Source organism: Muscardinus avellanarius (genome assembly GCF_963383645.1).
Source record: "Muscardinus avellanarius genome assembly, chromosome: 6".
Classification (NCBI taxonomy): Eukaryota; Metazoa; Chordata; class Mammalia; order Rodentia; family Gliridae; genus Muscardinus; species Muscardinus avellanarius.
In genome coordinates, this window is record NC_137791.1 from 138,749,357 (window position 1) to 138,773,483 (window position 24,127).

Genomic DNA, 24,127 nt, shown 5'->3' on the forward strand with positions numbered 1-24,127 from the left:
AGTTGCTGAGGCTGGCCTTGAGCCTGTGATCCTCCTGTCTTAACCTCCTAAGTACTAGGATTGCAGGTGTTCACCTCCATGCCTGGATTAATTAATTTTTAATTTGGTAAAATATATATAACATAAAATTTACCAATTAGTAGCCCTGTGTCTGTGTGAGAGAGAGAAAGACAGACAGACACACACACACACACACACACACACACACACACACACACACACACAGGATTGAACCCAGGCCATTCTACCTTTGAGACACACCCCCAGCCCTATTTTATTTTTTATTTTGAAACAGGGTCTCTCTGGGTTGCTGAGGGTATTGCTAAGTGGCTGAGGCTGTCCTCTAACCCGTGATCCTTTTGTCTCAACTGGGATTACAGGTGTGCACCACCATGCCTGGCTCTTTGTGTCTTATAAAGACACTTGTTGCTGGAGTTAGAATTCAGTGAATAATCCAGGATAATCTCTTCATTTTACGGTCCTTCGCTTAATTACACCTGCAAAGACCTTTTTAAATGAAGTCACATTTTTCAGGTTTTAAGGCCAGGGTGCAACCCTGTCCCTTGGTGGGGTGCCATTCAGCCCCTCCCCCAGAGGGGATGAGAGGTGAGTTGGGTTTCCATTGCAGGAAGCCAGTAGATAAGATTAAACTGAGGGCTGGAGATGGAGCAGCCTGGGCTTGTGAGTCCACGCCACGTCAGCCCCAAAGGACCCAGAGGAAGGGCTGTGGTTACCTCAGGCAGCGGCAGCCATAGGTCCAGAACGGGACTGAGGCTGGGCTGAGGGCCTGTCGAGCCACTTGGCTTTTTAGGTGGGGTTTCGGTAACACCTTTTAGCCAAGTCACAGGAAATGGCACATTGGGCACCTCCATTCCTTGGAGTGGCACTGACCTGCCAACTCCACCGTGCCTCCTCCACGTGCCTGTGTCTCCTCTATGCAGCAGCTCTCCAGCTGGCCCCTGCTCCACAGACAAGACTGTGCTGGAGGCTGCCCCTGCAGCCACGCCGGCCACCCCCATGGCCGCGAGGGAGAAGATCCGGTCCAGGTTCCATGGCAGCCACGACCTCATCCACCGCCTGTTTGTCTGCATTTCAGGTGTGAAGTCTGGGCCTGGATGTGGGCTTGAGGGTGCCTTGGGGGAGTGGAGCCCCTCGCCCCCTGCAGAGTGAGACCTCCTCTGGAAGGGGTAGATCAGGAAGCAGGAGGCGGCGCTCTGCCAGCAAGGGTGGGGGCAGAGCCACCAGAACTGGGCCCTCCTCCAGGTAGGGTCAGCGGTGCACCCCACCAGGCACTGGGTGCGGGCCCAGGGCCCTGCCCACTTGGGAATGGGCAGGCTTTGTGGCTGGTCACATCTGGACGCTCAGGTTGCTATGACGGGGAGTAGGCACCATGGGGCTTGTTAGTTTCCCTTGACGTGCGCCGAGGACCGCGTAGTGGGAGTGACCGTGACCTATAGCTAGATGCCCCTTGACAGCAGAGCCAACTGAGGTGGGCTGTGTGAGGGCCTCGTCCCTTCCGAGATCTCCAGAATTTGTACTTAGACCAAGGAATCCTCTCCCAAGGGGCTGGCGGAGTCCTACCCGGCATGCAGCACCGGCCTCCAGATGTGGTCAGCCTGACTCATCCTTCTGTCCTTCTGTCACGCTGCTCAGGTGTGGCTGACCAACTGCAGACAAACTATGCGAGCGACCTGAGAAGTATTCTCAAAACTCTGTTTGAGGTCATGGCCACCAAGCCAGAGACAGACGACAAGGAGAAGGTGAAAAAGGGTGAGTCCCGCCAGGGGCAGGCGAGCCATGCCAGCCCGAGCACCCCCCCCCCGGAAGGGGCGCACAGAAAAGCACGCCTCCTGCCCCGGGCAAGTAAGGACCCTCCCGGGCCGGCACACACCCAGGGCTTGCACGACCAATGGTGCCAGGCTGCGTGCCAGGGATCCCAGGGCACACAGCCAAGAGGTGGTGCCTGCTGCCACCTTGCATATGGGTCCCCTGGCTCCGGTGCCCGGTTTCTTATTGCAGTTAAGGGTTGGTGAAGACCTGCCCTTCCTCTTTTTTTTTTTTTTTTTTTTTTTTTTTTTTGGTGGTACTGGGGTTCCTGGAAGCCCTTCTACCTTCTACCGGGCTACACTCCCAGACTTATTTTTTACATTTTCATTTTGGAAACAGGGTCTCCTAAACCAGCGCACGCGGCTGGCTTCAAACCTGCGCGATCCTCCTGTCTCTGCCTCCCAAGCGCCAGGATTACAAGCGTGCGCCACCACGCCCGGCGCTGCCCTTCCTCTTATAGACAAGACCAGACAACAGATGCAACACTGCGTCACTTTGTGTGTGTGGTGTGGTGCTGGGGATGGAACTCAGGGGCCTTTACCTCCGGGCTACACCCTCAGACCTATTTTATTTCTTATTCGGAAACAGGGTTTGATTAAGTTGCGGAGGGCCTCACTGAGTAGCTGAGGCTGGCCACGAAGCTGCGATCCTCCTGTCTCAGCCTCCCAAGCGCGGGATTACAAGCGTGCGCCACCACACCCGGCTTCTCAGCGTCACGCCTCTCATCTGTCAAACATTCAGAGGCAGTGTGGGAGGGGTCACAGTTCCAGCTCCTTGTCTGTTGCCAGCTGTGATCTGCCACGTCTGCAAGTCAGCTCCTCACAGGCACACACATGTGCACTCACGTTCACACCTAGGTACACATGCGTGCTCGCACACATGTGGGTAATGTGTTTGGTGAGGGAGAACGTGTCAGGTCAGGGTCTGACGAGGCAGAGTGTGGACCCAGGCCCTGGCAGGGAAAGGGGCTGACGTCCTGCTGGCTCAGCCCTCGCCCTGGGCCAAGGCATCTGTTCTGGGGTCTGTCCCTCAACACAGGGCTTCTGCTTCTGGGGTGTCTGCAACATGGGATAGCCCAGGTGGTCCTGGAGCCCCAGCCCAGCAGGGCATGTCCTAGCTAGTGAGGGGGAGCCTGTGTGCCAATCTGGCTCTGCTCCGAAACCATACCACCAGGCCAAAATCCTGCCAGGAAATTTTGGCAGGGCTGTGTCTGGAAATCACAATTCAGAAGGGGGTGACAAGTACTGGCTCTGCCGACAGGACTCGAGCAAGGCAGCCATACTCTCACGGGGCGCCTGCCTTGCGGAGAACAGATGAGGGCATCTGAAGGAGACGCCCAGGTGCGGGGCTGGGTGCCCACAGGGAAGGGCCGCCAAGTGCTCAGGGCCCACAGCACTGGGCAAAGGAGGAGCCTGAGGAGCCAGGTGTGGCCACCCCTGTGGTCCCAGCACTAGGGAGGCTGAGACAAGAGGATCTCAGGTTTGAAGTCAGTCTCAGCAACTTAGCAAAATGCTCAGCAACTTACTGAGGCCCTGTTTCAAAATAAAAAATAGGAGCTGGGTGTGGTGGCGCATGCTTGTAATCCCAGCATTTGGGAGGCTGAGACAGGAGGATCGAGGTTTGTAGACAGCTTCAGCTAATACTTAGTGAGGCCCTTTGCAACTCAGTGAGACCCTGTTTCAAAATAAAGAATAAAAAATAGGACTAGGGGTGTAGCTTGGAGGTAGAATGCCCCTGGGTTTCATCCCCAGTACTGCAAAATTGATTGATTTAATTAAATAGAGCCGGGGGCATAGTTCAGGTAGAATGTTTCAGGGTTCACTGATCCCCAGTAGATCATTAGGAATCCTTCTGCACACAGGAGTCAGACAGGGTGACCTGCATGGGGGTCACACCCAGCTCGCCAAGGTGACTCGCTCCACGCGCTGTGAGATGCTCTTTGGGTTTGGGGAGCTGGCTTGCTGGGAAGACTAGCCGGCCCGCCAGGGACTATCATGCACGGACCGCCTTGTCTACCAGACCTCAGCCCCTCCATCTCTCTTCCAGTCACCCAGACCCTGCGGAGTGCGGCCTTAGAGGACTGTGCTTTGTGCCAGGAGACCCTGTCATCCTCTGAACTTGCAGCCAAGACCCGCAACGGGGACTTTGAAGGTGTGTGGGACCCCTGGGCCAGGGGCCAGCATGCTGTGCTGAGCGGCAGGTGCCTGCGCTGGACACTTTCAGACGCGGGATCCCTGAAGGCGGCTCCCCTCCAGACACGACACCCAGCCGCCTGGGGGTGCGGCACCCCGAAGGCAGCCTCCCACTCTGCATGCTGTCCTCGGCTCCCAGGTGGGCACACGAGCCCCCTGATCGCTCTGTGACCTCGGGCCAGTGTTCAGTGTCTCTCACCTGGTGGGCACGAGCTCAGGGGCATGGGGGCAAGGAGGTGTCAGGTCAAGGATGGCCATGGCTGCAACACCTGACACCCAGCACTTCACCACACCAAAGGGGGGCCTGGCATGGCAGCCTGGGGACACTGGGGCTCCAGTGGGGGCTGTGGGCTCCTGGCAGCCTTACCCGTGGGTGGGGCTACAGACCGATGTGGTCACGTTGGGCCTGGGGACTCCCTCTTTGGCCTGGCTGTTGGGGAGGAAGGCCCAGGCAGTTTGGATTGTATGGCATGTTTGTGGGAGGGCCCCAAGGCCTTTAGAAGGGGCTGTTATCAGTGTTCACAGGCCCCTCGGCTCTGGAGGCCTGGGTGGGGGCCAGCGTGGACGATAGCAGGTGGCCTGACCAGGGTGACCAGAGATGGTGGGAGAGTCCGGGAATGAGGCCTGGTCATCAAGTGGACACGCTCCACTGCACATCCCAAGTCCAGGTGGCTTTGGTAGGGCCTGCTCCTCGATGCCTATGAAGAGGGCCCCCCATGACATGTGTCCCCTAAAGTCATAGCCAGTTAGCCAAGCCTAGGGCAGGCCAGGGAGGAGGCGCAGAGGCGCTGCGCGTTGCCAGCCATGCCCCAGCCAGCACACCTGCCCTGCTGGGGCTGAGGGGCCTCTGGTTCTTGTGACAGACCCCCCGGAATGGGTGCCGGACGAGGCCTGCGGCTTCTGCACTGCGTGCAAAGCGCCCTTCACTGTCATCCGCCGGAAGCACCACTGCCGCAGCTGTGGGAAGGTGGGTGGCCGCGCTGGCCACAGGGGCCCGGGCCAGTGACCCAGGCCCTGGGGTCCTTATGCCCCTCAGCCCTGGGCCCTGCTCTGGCTCCGGCACGGGCCCGAGACCTGTGGGTGCTGGTGTCCAGCCCTGGCTGCCCAGAGCCAGGGGCGGGAGGGGACAGAGCACGAGGGCGGGAGCCTGTGGGGGCGGGGTGGGGGGCTTGGCGGCCGCCCCAGGTGTCCTGTCTCCTGAGGGCCACTCAGCGCTGCCGCACTCGCACTTTCAGATCTTCTGCTCCCGCTGCTCCTCACACTCCGCGCCACTGCCGCGCTACGGGCAGGTGAAGCCGGTCCGCGTGTGCACACACTGCTACATGTTCCACGTCACGCCCTTCTACAGTGACAAGGCCGGCGTGTGACGCGGCCCCGGGCGCCCCAGGCCCAGGGCCCCAGGGAGGAGTGCCGCCAGCTGGGAGGCCTCACCACATCTCATCAAGCCGCTGCCGCTGCAAGCCCACCGCGTTTCCAGAGCATCAGGCCTCCGTCCACCCGTCCTGGTCTCCCCTCTCGCACCTCTGCAGGTGTGGGCCCTGCCAGGAGATCGGCTTCGCCCTGGGGCCCCAGGGGGCTACTCCAGTGCAGGCCAGGCAGGGCAGGGCGGGTGAGGCAGGGCTCTCCTGCTTCATTCCCCCTGCCTGTTCCGGAGCAGGAGAGGGGCCGCTCAGTGCACAGCAGAGGATCTGGACGTGGGAATGAGGGGGCTCCACAGGCCCCGGCACTGTGGCAGGGCTCCCCGTGTGCTCACTGCTCACCTCACCCCAGCGCCCAGCGCCACCCCCGCCCAGGACCCTGCTAAGCAACACACATCTTATTTCCTCTCGGAGGGGGAGTGCAGGAAGCAGACCTGGCGGTCCCTGGCAAGCCCCTGTGCCTGGCATCTGCACACCAGCCACCTGCTGGTGGCGTGGGCCGGACAGGCACCGACCCCCATGGGCACAGGTTTCTCGATTCTGGGGCCTGGGCTTGCCAGGTGGCCCAGGACCGGCCCCTCAGCCAACGTATCCCTCCCTCTGTACCCTTGGTGGCCCTGGCCCCCGTCCCCAGGCCCCAGAGCAGCTGGGACCCAGGCTGAGAGCCTCGTGGCTCCAGCACGGAAACCTCCTCAGGCTTCAATCTCAGGCTTCACATTGCAATGACGATTGCAGTTTTATTTTTAGAGAGATGATACGCCTACTGCTTCTTTTATAGGACGAAAGCCAATCGCCGTTGAGCAGTGGCATTCACGTGCAGAGACGGCTTCTGTGGGGCGAGTGTATGATGGAGGGAGTGTTATGTATTGAGATTGTTTTATTTTCTAAATGCTGTAATTCGAAACCATTTCCATAAATCTATTTAAGGACTGCAGATGCTCTCGTGTGTTCTGTGATGGTGTGCTTACTGACGGGCATTCTTCTCTCAGAGGCAGGGGCTCCTGAACTCTTAGGATAGTCGTAGGGTGGAGCTTGGCTTCCCATCAGTGCCAGAAGAGGGGTGGCTGCCCTCTGCCCCTTGCAAGCTACCCCTGCCCCTCTCCCTGGCTGCCTACCCAGCCTGCACCTGCCCTGCTGTGCTTAGGGGCAGGCCGGTGCTCTGGGCCACCCACCTTGTGCCTTTGGTCTGCACCACCAGCAGCCTGGGGACTGCCTTTTGGGGTGTCCTGGAGAGAATGCAGGCGGGCCAACCCAGCCCGGGATTTCCACAGTGATGGGGTCTTCCCCTGCTCTTGGTGCCCTTGGACCTCGGGTGCCCAGTCCTTTGGAGGGGTCCAGAGAATGAGGCCACAGCAGCTGCCACACCCACTTTCTGGTAAGAATGCTTCAGACCCTGGCGCTCCCTCCGAGCAGGGGAGTCCTTCAGGAGAGAAGGGGCACCCAGGGGTCCCTCAGCATCTCTTGCTGCCCAGAGCTGGATTCCACCCTCCTGCCCACCTGGACGGAATGCAGAGGATGGCCTCTCCCCCACAATGCATCCTGGTGGACAGCTGGCCACAGTGGGATCAGCTGCCTGAGGTGGCCACTCCTGCCTGCCACTGGCCAGCAGGCCAGGCTCTGCAAGAGCTCGCACCGAGCTCCACGTGGTGTCTCCCTCAGTGGTCAGCACCTTCCAGCCCGGGGTTTGGTGTCCTCCTTGTCCCCTAGGTCAGAGGGCCCTGTACCCCAGGGAGGCAGGTGGAGGTCTGGGCGAGGCCCGGCTGCCCTGCAGGAAGGCCTGGGGCTGCCGGTGCCCTTTCGTGTCCCTTTCACCCAGGAGCAAGGGGGTTCCTGGACATCCCAGCGGGACTCAGCTTGTGGGTCACTCTCCGCTTCTGCGGGGTGGCCACGTCAGAGAGCAGCTCAGGAAGGGTGCAGTGTGTCCGCCACCCTGCACCTAAGCGGGCCGGGCCTGAGAGACCGTGGGTGTGGGCAGGGAGTGAGCGCAGAGCTCTGGGTGTGGAATCAGCCTTTAATCCTGTCATCTTCCAGCCTCAGTTTCCTCATTGTCACACCCTTGTCTTCCTGCCCCATCTTCTGAGCACCACCACGTCCCAGCTTTATACATACCTAAAGAATGCCGGAAGGGATCAGGATCCCCGTCTTAGGTGGGGAAACTGAGACTCACAGAGGTCAGTGGGCAGCAGAGGTGGGTTGTGGGGTGCCTTCTGGGAGGTCACCCTGAGAGGCAGAGGTGTGCAGTGGATGGGGCTGGGAAGCACGAGCCCCAGCTGGGCATGCCTGGACACCACTTCCGGGTGTCCACTTCAGGGGCTGTGCCCCTGGCTGGAGCGGGGTTCTCACTGTCCTCTGGCTACCCACAGGCCTAGAAAGAGGGCACAGGTGCCCCAGCTCCACACAGCCCAGCCAGGAGGCCGAGGGCAGAGGAGCCCCAGAGCTCTGTGTCCAGAGGGCTCAAAAGCCTAACCTTGGGAGGTAGCCTGGGTGGCTGAGGGGGGCCCACCCTGTCCTGCCCCCCTCCCTGCGGGCTTAGCTCTGGGCCCCCATCCACTGTGTGCCCTCAGCACCCCAGCCCTGCTATGCCCTACACCTGTGCTTGCTGGGCTGGCTGCACCCTAATGGCCACCAGGGGGCACTCACCCCACTGCGACCCTGCTACCTGCTTCCAGGAGCAGCTTCCCACCTGGGTCACCCCACTGTGGCGGAGCCCCAGGTCCAAACCCCAGGAGGGTCCCCAGTGCGACCAGACCCAGCACCATGGTGTAGTCCTCAGGGTCCTGGGAGACCCACAGCTGGTCCAGCAGCGGCAGGAGGCAGGGGACCGGGCCCCACTGGCTCCAGGAAGAGGGTGGGAATCCTGGCTGGAGTGGACCGCTCACACCGCTGGGGCTGGAGCAGTGGCTGAAAGTGCCCTGGAGTGGGCCTGGTGCCCTCTGGACTGGGCAGTGGGAGGGGGGAGCAGCAGGATGCAAACTGCCTCCCTCTGCCACTCCCGTGACCAGTCCTGCCGGTGCTATCTCCTCCCTAATCCACGGCCTCCAGAAGGCCTCCCTGACAGCCGTGCAGCACTGCCCCATGCACGCACCAGCGTGGTGCTCCAGCAAGCTGGGTTGTCAGGAGGCAAGCCACCCCACGCTGGGATTGCACCCCTCAGGCCTCGGAGGAGACAGCCACCTGGGAGGCTACCCTACACCACGCCCCCTCCTTCAAGGCCTTCTCCTCACAAAAGCTTTTGAAAGGAAAAAAAAATTTTTTTAATCAGTTTTGTTTGAGGGTAATTTTGGCTACAAGAAAGTCATTAAATTTACAACTGCCAAGTTGCCTGGGGCTCATCAGCATAGTGGGAAAACCTTATAAAGTGGGGGGGAAATCTACCCCACCAATTGTCTGCAAATATAATGAACTTTCTTCTTTTTTTGCGTACTAAATGACGTTGGCATTATTTTATGTTCCACAGGCACTGCATTTGGGTTTTGCTGTCTAGCTTTTGTAATCTGGAGAAAATGTTTTCCTGCGTGTGAACGTTTTTTGGAAGGCCCCCAAATGCTCAGAGGCCTGCCTGCTGCTGGTGGCTGGCCAGTCTAGGAGCCTCCGCCCCACTCCCCCAGCCTGCCTCTCCTGGGCCCCATTTCCTTGTGAGCAGAGCCAAGGGTGGCAGCACTTGCCAGTTTGGAGTGATGGTCGTATTCCTGGCACTTCCTGGGCACCCTTTATGCCCAGCCTGCTGCTGCCCAGAGCTTTCCAAGCCTCCCAAGAGGCAGGCACTGCCATTCCCTCTGTCACAGGGGGGCTGAACCAGATGAGCCCTGCCTCTGAGCTACACCCCAGCACACCCCCCTTTTTTTCGGTACTGGGGATGGAACCCAGGAACATTCTACCTCCAAGCTACAACCCCAGTCCTATTTTTTAAATTTATTTTGTAAAGGGTCTCACTGAGTTGCAAAGGGCCTCACTAAGTAGCTGAGGCTGTCCACTAACCGCAATCCTCCTGTCTCCTCAATGCTGGGATTACAAGCGTGCGCCACCAAGCCCAGCCACCCCAGGCCTTTTTATTTTGAAACAAGGTGTTGCTAAGTTTCGGAGGCTGGCCTTGAACCTGCAATCCTCCTGTTTTAGCCTGATAAGTACTGAGATTACCGGCATGGTATAGCTATCACCCTGTTTTATCACTAGGGAAACTGAGGCTTGGAAAGGTTAAATGACTTGGCCAACTGCTCATGCCCAGACTAGAATCCTGAGTGTTTGTGGGGAGGGCCCCAGAGTTAGCATACCTCCCCAGGACTCCCTTTGGTGCTGGCACAGAACCAGGCCTCTCTTTGGGGACTGGGCTTGTCAAGACTCCCCAGCTAACCCTCTTTATCCCACAAGCCCAAACCTGCTTTGGGGAGTTGACTGAACAAGTTGCCCCCAGGAGCCAAGAAGAGGTGGATGACAGGTGAGCTGCAGGATTTGGGGGGGGCGAGGGGATGGGAATGGAACCCAGGGGCATTCACCTCTGAGCTACACCCCCAGTCTGATTTTTTTTCCAGTACTGGGGATGGAACCCAGGGGCATTCTACTTCTAAGCTATACCCCCAGCCCTATTTTTATTATTCTTTATTTTGAAACAGGGTCTCACTGAGTTGCAAAGGGCCTCACTAAGTAGCTGAGGCTGGCCACGAACTGCGATCCTCCAGTCTCAGCCTACCGAATGCTGGGATTACAAGCGTGTACCACCACGCCCGGCTTTGGGGTTATTTTTAAACAGGGTCTCACTAAGTTGCAGAGGGCCTTGCTAAGTAGCTGAGGCTGGTCTTGAACTTATGATCCTTCTGTCTCTACTTCCCAAGTACTGGGATTACAAGTGTGTACCACCACACCCAAGAGAATCCTTGTAGAACTTGATCTACAGGATTCTAAGGGGCAGGCCAGGAAGTGATGGGCAGGGCAGCCTTCTGCACAGGATGCTGCAGGGACCCCCAACCCCCAAACACACAGTGACCAAAGAGGCCGAGGGCAGGGGAGGCACAGGAGCAGGTCACCTGGAGGGGGAGGCCTTCATGGTTTCAGCCACTGGTTTGTGGTCCTCCCTGCTGCTTAGCTGAGGCCATCACATGCCTGAGAAGCCATGGACAGTGTTCCCAAAGCAGAGGGGTAGAGGGTTGTGCCAAGTGGAAGGGAGACGAGTATCCTTAGGTCTAGAGGAGGGAAGATGGGATATGGGACACATGGGAAGGTAGGAAGGCAGTCTTTTAGAGATTTCTAGGATCCTGGGGATGGGTGTAAGCCGCCTTTCGTAAACTGGGCCAGGAGTCCTTCAGTCCACCCTCCAAAATCCCGGAGATGGGTGCTGACCTTACTTACAGCAGTGCATCTGAGGCAGGAGGGCAGCAGGGAAGTGCAGGCCGCCTGAAGATTAGCCAGCCCTGACCTTCCACCCAGACTGTCTGGATTCAGGCCCTGCCCCTCTTCCTGGAGCCCTTGGCTGGGCTGGGTTCTCCAGAGGACAGGAGTGGAGGGCAGTTTGGGGAAAGCCCCACACAGGGTGGGGCTTAGAGGGTGCACATGTCGTGCCGCACGGGGAGAAACCCTGGGGACCGAGTGCACAAAGTGGGTCTCAGAGGTGGGGTGAATAGGTTCCCCCTTACACCAGGGTGGGGGGACTGGACTCTCCAGACATCTCCCTCCTCCCCACCCTTACTTTGCTGGTTCCCACTAGAAAGGTCCAGGCTCGAGGAGGGCTGGGGTTGGGGGAATCATGAGCCAGAGACCGTATGGGAGACCTGCAGTACAGAAGGGACCTTCAATCGGATGACAGCCGCTGCCTCCTCCTCCTCCTCCTCCTCCACTGCTCTGGGGCTCCACGGGCACCTGTGCCATCCAGCGCTGACTCTGACCAAACTCTGGAGCAGGCACCTTGCGTCCCCAGGTGCACCCCTCACCCGCAAGCCCTCCACCCTCCCTCAAAGCAATGGCTTCTGGGTCTCCCTTAGGGGTCCAGCCCCTCCAGCAGCTGCCGGGGTGGGGCGGGGCAGTGGTCCAGCCTCATCTCCCCCGCTCACTTTCTCCCCCTGGCTCGGATTGCTTCCAGACAAGATTGAGCCAGGTGGGCACCGGAAAGTGCCAGTCCTGAGTAGGGCCGGAAGGACGGGCAAGATCCCGGAACTGGCCTGGGTGGAGGCTAAGTCTCCTAGCTGTCACTCCTGAGCACCTGCCCACCACTGCAGCACAGAGCAAACCTCCTGCTGGGAGTGGCAGGAGGCGGGCCAGGTCTGCGGGCTCCGCGGTGACTGCCCAGATCACCAGTGGGCACCAACTGCTGTTCTGCTGCGATTTCTGCACTGGGCGGCCAAAGCCAGGAGGGAGCAAGCTTAAAAATGCCGTCCTCCAGGCATTTTTAAGATCCCCAGAACCCAGATGTGCCCAACTGCTCCCCAGAGATGGGCACCCTCCTTTGCCCCACGGAGCTTGCAGCAACTTCAACAAACTATGGGGCAGAGCAGGAAGGGTCCCTGTCAATGTCCAGGATTTTTTAAATGTCCCTGTAGCACTGTCTCCTGGCAGTATCAAGTTCCCCCTTGGGTCCTGAAAAGCTCTGTAGGCACACACTTTATTCTTAACCCCACCCCACACATGGATCAGACAGCTGCCACTCACATCCGGGGAGGGCCAGCCAGGCCAGAAGTGGCTTTGGTCTGTGCGCTCCTACTCCTACGTGACAGCCCAGGGTCACCACTGTGGGTGGGCCAATTTCTGTTCTGCTGGGATTTCTGGGAGCCGCTGGGGGTTTCCTTATCTGTAAATTGGGCAAGTGGAAATCTGCAAGGAAATGCACAGGAACACGTTTGCATCAGTCCTAGGACTGAAAGTGCCGAGGCTTTAGCCATTTTGTTCGGTTTTGCTAGTAGCAGAGCCCCCTTTTAGAACGTTTGAGTGGAGGAGTGTGCAGCCACCTTATACCACAAAACTGCCCTCAGGGGCTCCCAACCTCAAAGCCAGTGAGCACGAAGATCGAGAGTGGGGGGGAGGGGAGGGAGGAGAGGGGGGAGAGAGCGCGAGCGAGCTAGGGGGCCTCTCCAGGGCTGCCAGTTCCTGAGCGAACTGGGCTAGCCTTAGCGTTTAAGGTCACTGGGGGTGCCGCCCAGCCAGGAGCTTTTCTTCTTCGCAGTGGGGCAAGGCTTCTCCCTAGAAAACCTGCTGTGGCCTGGGAGCAGCGCCAGCCTCTCGGAATGTCCCTACCCTCCAGACCGGAGACCAAGCGCAGCCTCCGCTCTTAGAAGTCCCTCCCGCCAGTGGCGGCAGATGTCGGTCCCCTTCTCTAAGACTGAGATCCTTCCTTTACCCGGGTGTCGCTGTGAGCACACCCCTGCTCTAGGCCTCCCCACAGACACCCTCAGAAATGCCTGGCTTTGAGGATCGGACCGTCTTCGTTCCTTCCCCAAGTCCCAGCCTTCCCTGAGGCCACTCTGTGTCCCGCGGAGACGGTGTCGCTGGCAGCCCCCACGCGAGACAGCCCAGCAGACCGCGAGGCCCGGTCCTCCAGCTGAGGCAGCGCTGCAGACGGTTCCGGGCAGTAAGTTCCAGTGCATGGCGTGCACCGGCCCGGCGGGGCGAGCTCCCCGCTGCTCATCCGGGCTAGGGTCTTTCCAGACACTCCCCGCGTCCTACCGGCCCCGGTGCGGGGTCGGGCGGCTGTTCCACAGTGCTCCGCTTCCTCTAGGCAACGCGTCCGGCCGCGGCGTCCTCATTGGCTGCGCGCCCGGCGCCCGGTCATTGGTCCACGGTTCCAATTTACATAGCCTGGCCTGGCCCAATCGGCAAGCAGGGCCTACTTAACATGCACGACGGCCGCCAGTCAGCGAGCACGGGGGCCGGGCCACCACGTGCTGTTGCTAAGCTTGGGCTTCTAAATTGTTACTACCGCGGTTGGCCTATCGGAACCGAGCTTCGCATCTGTCAACATTCTCGGCCCGGCCCGAGGCGTTCGGCCCGTTCCCATTGGACCGGGTTCTGCCCTGCTCCCGCCCCCGAGGCCGGAGTGTCGGCTCCTATTGGCTGCGCCGGCCGCCGCTCGCCCTTATGTGTCAATTTGAGGCCCGAGGCGGAGGGTGGCGGCCGAGCGCCGGAGTCTGCGAGTCCGGCAAGTGTGCCGCGGGGCGCGCGGGGCGGGCGGCGAGCGGAGCCGGCCGGAGCGTGCCGGGCAGCGGCCGCCGCCGTCCCGGGGCGCGGGCGGCAGGATGGAGCTGAACTCCCTGCTGCTGCTGCTGGAGGCGGCCGAGTACCTGGAGCGCAGGGACCGAGGTAGCCCGCGCCCCTTTGTGCGCCGGGTGGGCGGGCGGCGGGCAGGGCGGGGGCCGCTGACCGCGCCGTCTGTCCGCAGAGGCCGAGCACGGCTACGCCTCGGTGCTGCCCTTCGACGGCGACTTCGCCAGGAAGAAAACAAAGGCGGCCGGCCTGGTGCGCAAGGCCCCGAACAACAGGTACCGCCCCCGCGCGCCGCCCCGGGCCCGGCCGGCCCCGCCCGTGTCCCCCGGCCGCCTCGCGTCCTCCGCGCGCCCCGGCGGCCGGCCTGGAGGAGGCGCGCCGGCCCCGCCCGCCCCGCCCGCGCGTCGCCATCTTCCCGCGGCCGCGCCTCCCGCCGCGCGTAAACAGTGCCACGCGTACACACCCGCCGCCCGCCCGCGGCCACCCCGAGGCGTTCTGGGCTTTTCCGGGCGGGAGACAAGTTGTCAGCGGCCGCCTGCCGGTGCCCCTGGGCCCGGAGGCCCTGAGGCGCAGCGCCCCGGCCCTGCATTCCACGCGCGGTCGGCCTTCTCCCTCCCACGGAGCACTCCGAGGCTCAGCACCTCATCCCCCAGGACCCCGCCCAGAAACTCCTCCCTTGTTGCCCACCGGTCCTGCCCAGCTGCTGGCAGTGAAACTCCAGCCATAAATGCAGGGGTCCCTTACTGTGGGGCAGGAAGCCTTCGGGCGCAGGTAGAGGGGCCAGGCTGCAGGAGCGGGTTCCGGGGCCAGTTAATCCCTTGTGCCCTCTGCCTTATGCTTGGACGGCAGGACCCTGAAGCTGAGGTGGCATGCACGTTTGTGATGGGGGGAGCAGGCGCCCTCTGGGCTTCCACTCTCCTGGCTGCCCTGAGGACTGCCATGCTAGGCACTGTCCAGGGACCCACCTTGGCCTAACCATGTGGGTGTCACCAGGCCGGGAGCTGCTCTGGCCGGGGCTTCAGGGCCCCTTGGCAGAGGGTGCGGCTCATTCCTGTGGCCTGCCTGTTCTTGGGAAACAGGCTGGCACAGGAACCCATCTCTGTGGTATCCTGGGCCAGGCCAGGAATCCGTTGAGTCTCCAGCTGCCTGAGTCTCAGCCCAGGTCCCACACGGGGACGCTTTGCAGAAGGACAGGAGTGTGTTGAGGACACCATTGTCTGTCCACAGTGAGCTGGCTGGGCCTCTGCTTCTGGCAGCTCCAGACCCCGAGAGGGGACCTCAGGCTTCCACAGCAAGGGGTACCAAAACTGACCACCAGAATCCTGAACACTCCCTCCACACACAGCCCCACAAAGGCCACGTGATTTTTATCTCCATCTTAATGGCAGGGAAACTGGTGTTAGATCCTTGCCGGGAGCAGCTCACCCCCTTTCTGACTCCTGTTCCTGGGTGGGGTCTGAGCCTTCCACCTTCTGCTGGGGTGGAGATGCGGGGGGCATGAGCCAGGGACTCAGAGCGTCTCCCCGGCCTGGGTATACCTTCCCTGCAGCCCCTCGGGGCCAGAGCCCTCCCCAGGGCCTGAAGCCACCCAGGAGCTGCGGACACTGCCTTTTCCTTGGAAGGCACTATGCTCCCGCGTGCCCTCGGCCAGTGCAGGTGAGGGGCTGGGGCTCTTGACATGGCGGGACAGCCCCGGGCCTGTAAGGCCCTGTGTCCAGCCAAGGTGAAGGCCAGGGTGAGAGGTGGATGACAGGCAGGCAGGCCGCGTTCGGGTGGGGGAGCCAGCAGCATGGTGGTTGCTGTGGGCTTTGTGTAGGTCTCTTGGGCAGTGGCTCAGCAGGAGGGCGCTGGAGCCAGCCTGCTGGTCAGGTTCTCTAGAAGGGGAGTGGAAGAATGCCTGCCTCCCAGAGTCCAGGTGGTGCCAGGAAAGCACTTGGCACAGCTCCAGCCAGGGCTAGTCCCACTCTCCAGGGCAGGTGCCCCTGTGGCCTGCGTGGCATACCTCCTTGCAGGGGTCTCTGGGCCCTTCCCCTCCCCAGGCTGTGGAGGGGTGCCCCTGTGCCGTCCTCCCGGGGCAGGTGAGTGTTTGGGCATCTACATTGAGGGCCACCTGTTGACTTCACTTCCCTCACAAGCCAGCCTACCTGCAGACCACGTGGCCAGGCCGCGGTTTGGCTAGTGAGGAGTGTTGGTGGTGCCCATTGGCTCTGGCAGAGCAGAGCTTCTGAGGATCCGCACCAGCCCATGTGACCAGCAAGTCCTTGAAGACCCTGGAAGCCACAGAGGGGCCCAGGAGCTGGCCAGCATGTCGGGAAGAGGGCAGGCCTAATGTCCCAGGTGGCTGCAGAGGGCAGGCACTCTGGCCTGAGAGCTGAGGGCGGGAGTCACCAGAACCTAGAGCCAGAGACAGTGGAGGCAGGCAGTGGCCAGCAGCACCCAGAAAGGAGTGGGGGTGTTGGGGCTTTGTCTAGCTGTGTCCCAGTGGGCTGAGCACTCTGCTCACACGTGCGGCCTGGGGGTGTGAGTCCTGGCTGGCCTCTGGGGACCTCCCCAGACTGAGAGGGCAACTGGACGTTCAAGGATAAATTGCCTAATGGCACCTGGCTGCTCAGGGTTCTGTGTCCCTGTCAGACTGGCAGGACGGGTGAGGCTCAGGCAGCTGGTGAGACCACTGTCCCCAAGGAATCTAAGCGTGGGCCCAGGGTGCACAGTCCTGCCAGAACATGGTCCCTGAGGGAAGCAGGAGGACCAGACTCGGTGTCCCCCTGTGTACCAGGAAGCATTCATGTCTCAGAAATGAAACCCCTTGTGGGCAGCCGGGAAGGAACTGCTCTGTCCTGGTTTCTCCATCTGCATGCTGCGATCACAAGGCATTGGAACCTGGCCTGCCTTGGCCCTCTGTGTGGCAAGGACACAGCTGTCCTCCAGCAGTGGGGACCAGAGGAGGCAGTGACTAGGTACCTGGGCAGTATGGGAGTACAGCTGGGTTTGCTCCCTGGGCCTACCCACCTGGGAAGGCACCCTCCATCCTCTGCCAGCCAGCTTTCCTCAGGCCTCACTAGAGGGCTGAGTGGCCCAGGCCCCAGCACCTGCTCACACCTCTGCGTCCTCCACAGCCTCACAGCTTAGTGGGAGCTTTCACCAGCCCTTGTTTGGCAGCTTGTACCTTCCCTAGCCCTCACCTGGGAGCATCCTGGGGCCCAGACCTGCCCTGCTGCTGTCCGTAGGCTCTCAGCCTCCTAAGAAGAGCCACTGTTGCTGTGTGCTGGTGGTCGGGCCTGGGAGTGAGCCCTGTCTTTCTGTTTCTCTAAACAGGTCTTCACACAACGAACTAGAAAAGCACAGGTAAGTGACTGCCCCAATACTGTGTGAGCCATCCCACAGGCCAGCCCCTCCTGCCAAGGGGATGCTGGGGCCGACCCCACAGTCCTGGGGAGGGTTGTTGGTGCTGCCAAGCTGTGCCTGCTGCGTAGGAATGGCCAGGCAGGCCGGGGTGGGGGGGCAGGCCCTGTTCTTGGGTGTGTAGCCTGAGGCTGGAGTCAGGTGGTGGCCGGGGACCTGGAGCAGGGCGCTTGTGTTGGTGGCAGTCAGGGCTGGTTTCCGGGAGGTGGGGATGGGAGTGTATGGGGCACCTGAGTCCCTTTGGGAGCAGCATGTCAGCCTCAGCACCGTGGCCCTGATAGGCCTCTGCTCTCTGCCTCCGTGCCTTTTGGGGTACCTTCCAAGGTGCTGTGCTGGGGTCTCCTCCCAGGGGTAGAGGGAGGGCAGTAGGCCCAGGCCATGTCCCTGCCCTTGGACCCAGTCACCCTCAGGGCCCAGCACAGGTGTCTTGCCAGAGGCGGCTCCACTGCAGGCACCACTCTACCAGCAGGGAGGCGGCGTCTGTGAGCCTGGGCCTGGTGGATGCAGAGGCACATTGGGCCAAGCAGCGCCAAGGCCGGGAGCCCTTAAGGGACACCGGTGGCACCTCTCTCCTGATCTTTGCGCCTATCTGTGAAGCGGGTTAGTTCTTCACTACTTCTAGGTGAGATGCCTATTGGAGCCCTCCAGGGTGCGTGGGGGAGGTTTGGAGCCAGGCCGGTTCTCCCCCCCTCCCCCATGCCTGCGCCCTCCACCACGCCAACTTCCGCTCCCTTGGGATTCAGGGCTCTGACTGGGGCGGGATGCTGGGCAGGGACAGAACACAGTGTTCCCTGAAGAGATGTACTTCCTGCGCTGGCCGTTAGTGTTAGGGGGGTTCCCGAGAGACCGTGGGGGCTGCTGTAGAGCGAGCCTGAGGCTTCCTTCAGCCCAGAGGAGACCAGCCAGGCTTTGGCCCGGACCCAGGATCCAGGCAGGCACAGTGAAGGTGTTTTGGAGGGGTGGGGCAGACGTGCATGAGGACAGACGGCATGCCATCGAGGGAAGGCTGGTGGCAAGAGGAGGGCCACCTGTGAGGGGTGGCAAGGGCTGGTCCCTGCAGCTGTCCCTTGGCCCCACCCAGGTCTCTGCCATGTCCTCCCAGACCTTATGCCTACACTGGACTCCTGGGGCTTTTTGAGACAAGAGGCAGGGTAGGCAGGCAGTCTTGGGCTATGGCATGTCCCACAGCTCAGCGCAGGGGCTCTGTTCCTGGCTGGCAAGACACAGGTGTGGACTGAGCAGCCCACAGGCCGAGAGCTCGGGGTGCTGGCTGTACCTTTGGCTGGGCCAGAGCAGGTGCCAGAGGCTCCTGGCTTGAGGAAGGAAGGAAGGAAGGAAGGAAGGAAGGAAGGAAGGAAGGAAGGAAGGATGGGCGGATGTGCCAGGTTGCTGGGCTGGCTCCAAGGAGGAGGCCTTGGGTACGCCTTCCCTGGGGGTGTCCCCTCCCCAGGGTCGGGTTGGGCTGTGGAGTTTCCCCTGTGGGTGGTTTGAGCCCAGCCTAGCCAACACTAAGCCCACCCTGGGCAGGTTCCTCCTCCCCTAAATACCCTTATGGACAAGCAGCGCTCAGCTGCTGACCCCAGGGGCCTGGTGGCTCGTGGGTATGTGAGAGAGCCCTGGTTCTCCTTCCTGTCCCTCAGCACACCCTGGAGTGGTGGCAGGGCACACCCCAAAGGCCAGCAGAGTCCTCAGTTGTTCCTGCCTTCCCGCCAGCATGGCGATGGAGTCTGAGTCCTGAGCAGACGCCCTGGGGCAGCCCAGGCCCTCGGGCACCTCCGTGGGGAAGCCGATGCCTGATGCAGAAGCATGCTGCTGAGCAACAGCAAGCCATTGCACATGAACAGGACTGGGGGTGGGTCTCCTCGCAGCCTTCTCTGACGGCCTGGCCCAGCACCTTGCAGAGCCGGGCTCTGCTGGCTGGCCAGGACTCTGCTGCTCAGGTGCTGGGGGACTCAGCACGGAGCCCTGGGCCTCTGAGGAGTGGGGGCGTGGGGAGCAGCGGGGCAGTGGCGGAGATGGGGCTGCTGCTGATATGCATGCGGGGGTGCCACGGCCAGGTCTGCTGCCGGCGTCTCCACCAGCAGTGCTGGGCTCCTCTGAGTGCGGGTGACAGCCGCGGGGTGCTGGTGGAGGGCCTGGGGCTGCAGCAGCATTAGCAGAGGAGGGTTTGGTGAGAGCCCGATGCAGCCCGGGTCGGGTCAGGGGTTCAGGAAGCCGGAGACCTTCCCAGCATCCCAGCCCCCAGTAGCCTGTTACAGTCACTGCCCAGGGCAGGGAGCCAGAGTGACCAGCACAGACTGCTGCCCTGGCTGTATGCTCTGTGGGTTGGGTAGGCAGGCCATGGAGTTTGAAACTTTGCACGTCTGGTCAGGTGGCCTTACTTTGTTCCTGGGAAATGCTTTTTTCTAAGTCTGTACACATACCCGCCCTGCATCCCGTCCCCAGAGAGTGTCCCAGGCACTGGGAGGCCCCTGGGATGAGGAGACCTTGTTACCTACTATCCCCTACTTCAGTCTTTCACCTCATACCACGTTAGTGTGCTGCCCACGTGCATAGAGCACCTCCCCATTCCTGAAGCCTGCCCAGGGCCCTTCGGCCATGCCCCAGGGTTCCGGTGCCCCCCTGCAGTGGCCCTTGCTGAGTGCGGATCTCTGCACAGTGGGATGTGGTTTTGTAGGACCCCGAGCCTAGACGTAGAGACACCAGTGGATGAGGACTTGGGTGCTTGTGCCCTTCGCCCTTTCCTCACGCAGCCTGCCGGGTCCCCGCGTGCTGGTCAGGCGCCTGCCACCCCTGTGTGTCTGGGCTGCTGGAAAGGGGAAGGGAGCTTATGTGCATATGAGTTTTCCTTTCCTTAATCGCCTGCGAGGTGGAGTCGGCGTGATATTAGAGTGCCCTTCATGCTGTGCACCTTGCCTTTCCCCGCTGTTATGTTGAGGTATTCCTCTTGATTTTCCATGTGTATAAACTCAGAGTTTCACGAGTGCTAACCGTTTGTCTTTTATATGTATTGCAAATATTTTTCTACTGTTATTTGTCTTTTAGCTGTGTCTTTCTTGTACAAATGTGTCTTTCTCTGACTGTAATAGCAATTTGTGGGTTTTTCTTTAGCATAGAAAACCTGGAAACTACAGAGCGCAAAGCTTAAGAAATAAACGTTGCCAGCGCGTCCCGAGAGACACGCCCCCCTGTGCTTCCTTGTGTTCTGTTGAGTCTCTCGTGTGCGTCCGCTGTTTTATTTTTTAACTCAGCTGGGTCACTTGTCACATATGTGGTTCTGTATCCCAAGGTTTTACTTGCCGTCCATGACGTGAAAGTTTAGGTACACTACAAAGAAGACACGGTGTCTGGGTGGCAGCCTGGGCCGCTTTCCTCACTCCCCTACAAAGGTCATCTAACGGGTTGTGGAATTGCCATATGCTAGATGGCGAATGGAGCAGGGGAGTGCCCGCAGTGTCTCCAGTGGTCAACATAGTCCTGGTGGTGACTGCAGGACAGCGGGGACCGTCTTGGGAGGCCTCTCCCTGAGCAGCGCTCAGCTGCGTGCCCCCTGGCCCTTGTTCTGGGCGGGCACCTGCCCCGGTGCAGTGAGAACACTGCTTTCCCGGCACTCGGAGCCCTTCACATGCCCTCTCCCCCGTGCCTTTGTGCGGTGGGGTCGGAGGTCCTCCAGCCTTGATGCGGAGGCAGGGGCTTGCCCAGCCCTCATGGTCAACTGCCGTCCCAGGCCTGTGTCCTGGGAGTACTTCATAAGTTGTAACTCAGATCCACCCAGAAGAACCTCTGAGCCCCCAGGAGTGGGCTGGGGCCAGGTGAGAAGGGCCCTTGCCAGTGGAGAGTGCTGTGTGTACATGGTGCCCCTCCTGCAGCATGGAGCTCACGGCCTCTCTGCAGCTTCTCCCCGCACCCAGGGCTGCTTCTTTGGCCTTGAGCTCCTCGGTCCAAGGAGATGGCTGTCTATGTCTTTTGTCCTTCATGCTCTCTCTTAGACTGAAGGAGACTAGACTGGCTGGCTAGGTGACTCTGCACCTAGGAAGGAGACATTAAAGGTGAGGACAGTCAGCGCAGAGCTGCCTGGGGACAGAGCATTTGTCAGTGTTGGCTGTGGCAGGCACTTGGGCAGGCTTTCAAAAGCCTCAAAAGTATTTTTCTGCCTTGGGCTGGCAGTGCCACTCCAGAGAACATATCCTAAGCAAAGCACACTGGATCTTGAAGCAGCTTGCAGGGGCTGAGCAGATCTACTGGGCGCTACTCAGATAGAATCCAGCAGTGTCTAGCAGCTGCCTGCTAGGTGGACACGGCTGAGGTCCCGGGCCGTTGTGGCATCAGAGAGGCGGCCTCGGATGAGCTTAGCTGCGCCTTCTGGATTGGCAGACCAGCCAGGAAAGGCATTTCTGCGCGGGAACTATGGCCTGTGGGCAAGTACAAGTATGTGGCTCCAGTGTTGTAAAAAGTGGATTCATCCACATGGATATAGGGCCAAACTCCAAAATGAGTTTCCAGAGGGACTGCAAACTCAGGGTCTGGTCCTCAGCCCTCCCTTCCCCTCACGTATCTGAGGTGAGCATGCTGTGGCCGCAAGGTGGGGCATGAGTGGCCGAGCCTCCTGGATCTCTCAGCCCAGGCTGGGGCTACTAGGCAGGGCGCCCACGTCATGGAGGGCCACATGTGCCAGGCTGCTCCTGGGGAAGGTGCCAGCCAGGCAGTGGGATCTCTGGAGAGGGACCCCTCCCATGTCTGCAGGGCAGAAGTCTGCAGGGCCTGGTTGGCGGCCTCCCTCCTCCTCAGACCTCAGGCCAGTCCCTCCTGTGGCCACCCCGGTCCCTGGGCTTGCCCTCCGGCATGATGGTTGTGTCTCTGGCTCTTTCAGACGAGCCAAGCTTAGGCTCTACCTGGAACAGCTCAAGCAGCTGGTGCCCCTGGGCCCCGACAGCACCCGCCACACCACGCTGAGCCTCCTGAAGCGTGCCAAGATGCACATCAAGGTGAGCAGGCCAAGCCCCATCCCCCGCCTGCCCGCCCGCCCGTCCCCTTGTGCCCTGCGGAGCACCGTGGGCCTGGGCAGCCCTTCAACCAGAGGTCCTGGAGATGAGGGGGGCCGAGGAGGCTACGTGGCTGGGTGCTCAGCTGGGAGGTAGTGTAGGGGCAGGCCAGGCTAGGGGGAGAGGGTAGAGTTGGTCCTCTGGGTTGTGAAGGTGGCAGCGAGGAGGGCCGGCTGGAAGCAGGCAGCCTGCGAGGTGCCGGGCAGAGGGGATTGTGCTCCGGTGCTGGAGTGGCCTGGAGCACCCACCGAGGCCTCTAGACTGAGACCTGCCGATGTGGGGGTCTTGGGACGTTTGGCCCACCAGGGTGGATCTGTCCCCTTGAAGGGCCTCTGGTTTAGGTGTGAGCGCCCCAGGCAAGGTGGCAGGATCTTTGAGAGGCCCTTGCAGAGCAGGCGACATCTCGGGCCAGTGGGGAGGCTTACAGAGGTGAGAGGCAAGATGGCGCACCACAGGAGCGGGCATACCAGGGCCCGTGCCTAGGGCAGATGAGCTGCCCTCCGGGAGGAGGCTGATCCGTGGGGCAGGCCACTGGCCGGGCTAGGGAGGGTTTGGCACCCCGTGGCCCAGGGGTGGGGCCGCACTGGGGCGAGGATGCTCTCGTGCTGGGCTCCGTGTCCTTCACCTGTGGGGATGCCCCCCCCTGGCCACAGGCTCACAGCCCCTCCCTGCCCCCAGAAACTGGAGGAGCAGGACCGCAGGGCACTGAGTATCAAGGAGCAGCTGCAGCGGGAGCACCGCTTCCTGAAGCGACGCCTGGAGCAGCTGTCCGTGCAGAGTGTGGAGCGTGTGCGCACGGACAGCACCGGCTCTGCCGTCTCCACCGACGACTCTGAGCAAGGTGGGCAGACATCCTGCGGCTCCTGGACGAGGAGGTGCTGGGTGGGGACAAGCGCCCGTGCCTGGGGCCGTGTCTGAGCCTGCTTGCAGCTGCCGACCGCTCCCCGCTGTGGTGTGCAGAGGGACGGGAGGAGGAGGATGAAGCAAGAGGCTGATGACCAGGCCACACCAGCCAGAGGCTGGCCGGCCCGGGCCGTGTGCTCTGGGGCCGGCTTCCCAACCAGAAGTCCTCCTCCACCCTCCCTCTGTCCTTTACAGAGCCCCCACCTCCAGAAAGGGAGAGATGGGCCCTGATTTGGAAGGGAGCCCAAGACAGGTCCCTTCCGAGGGCCTGATCCGTCTTTCTGTCCTTCCCAGAAGTGGACATAGAGGGCATGGAGTTTGGCCCTGGTGAGCTGGACAGTGTTGGCAGCAGCAGTGACGCCGATGACCACTACAGCCTGCAGAGCGGGGGCTGCAGTGACGGCGGCTACGGGCGCCCCTGCCGCCGGCCCAGCCACCCCAGCCTCTTGTAGGCCCCACGCCCTCTGCTCCTTGGCCCTCCTGCCCGCCTCCAGCCAGCGTGTCAGCCTCCAGTCCTTCCTTGACCGACGTAGCCTCTCCCTGGGCCACTGCTGGGCCATTCTGGAAGCTCCAGCTGCCGTCTGGGCTGCCCGCCTCTGCCTGCTGGTCAGGGCCTGAGCTGCCCGCCCTCCCCACTGGGCAGGGCCCCCCGCAGGGAGACAGGGTCTGGCTCTCATGACCTGGAGCCAAGCGTAGCCGCCCACGGTCTGTTCTCAGATTCCTAATCATTCCAGAAGTATTAAATGTCATTGCTGCAAACCTCGGCGGGCGCCGTGTAAGGGGCTTAATGAACACCTTGGGAAGCCCAGCCCCATGCCGGGTCCCAGGAGGAAGGAGTGGACTGGGAAGGAAGGAAAGAAGGAAGGAAGGAGCTGTCTGTCTGTCCGTCCATCTGTCGGTGGGTTCCACACAGGCTCCTGACGCATGGACAGAGGGATCCATGAAGGGCGGGACCTGGGTGAGCACCTTGGGCTGGGGGGTGGGGAGGGGCTTTCCCACCCACAGCTGTCAGAGCCAGGCTCATGGGAGCAGGCTAGCCACCCCACACCCAGCTGGGCAGTTTCCACTGTTAGGACCTTCCAATGTACACATGCACGCCTAGGCTCACACTCGTGTGCACACGCAGACACGAGGATATTACGCCCTGAGAGGCTGGCCC

The 24,127-nt window shown here is 61.1% G+C and overlaps 2 protein-coding genes across 4 annotated transcripts in view; both read left to right on the forward strand.

Moving 5' to 3' along the window:
- Positions 1-5,386, forward strand: part of ZFYVE28 (zinc finger FYVE-type containing 28) — a gene marked incomplete at both ends in the record, with an annotated part of 111,523 nt that extends 106,137 nt beyond the window's left edge. For 2 of the 3 annotated variants that reach the window (XM_080697598.1, XM_080697600.1), the window contains 5 exons: positions 942-1,096; positions 1,654-1,770; positions 3,874-3,978; positions 4,883-4,986; positions 5,255-5,386. In XM_080697598.1, the coding sequence (XP_080553724.1) occupies positions 942-1,096; positions 1,654-1,770; positions 3,874-3,978; positions 4,883-4,986; positions 5,255-5,386 (613 nt within the window). The remainder of the gene's footprint in view (positions 1-941; positions 1,097-1,653; positions 1,771-3,873; positions 3,979-4,882; positions 4,987-5,254) is intronic. The other variant, XM_080697599.1, reaches the window with a different exon arrangement.
- Positions 5,387-13,653: 8,267 nt separating this feature from the next.
- MXD4 (MAX dimerization protein 4) lies at positions 13,654-23,420 on the forward strand (the record flags this gene model as incomplete). The annotated part of the gene is made up of 6 exons (XM_080697611.1): positions 13,654-13,717; positions 13,797-13,896; positions 16,937-16,966; positions 21,894-22,008; positions 22,744-22,906; positions 23,263-23,420. The coding sequence occupies 6 exons, from the start codon at positions 13,654-13,656 to the stop codon at positions 23,418-23,420; spliced, it is 630 nt and encodes a 209-aa protein (XP_080553737.1).
- Between the last annotated feature and the right edge of the window lie 707 nt (positions 23,421-24,127).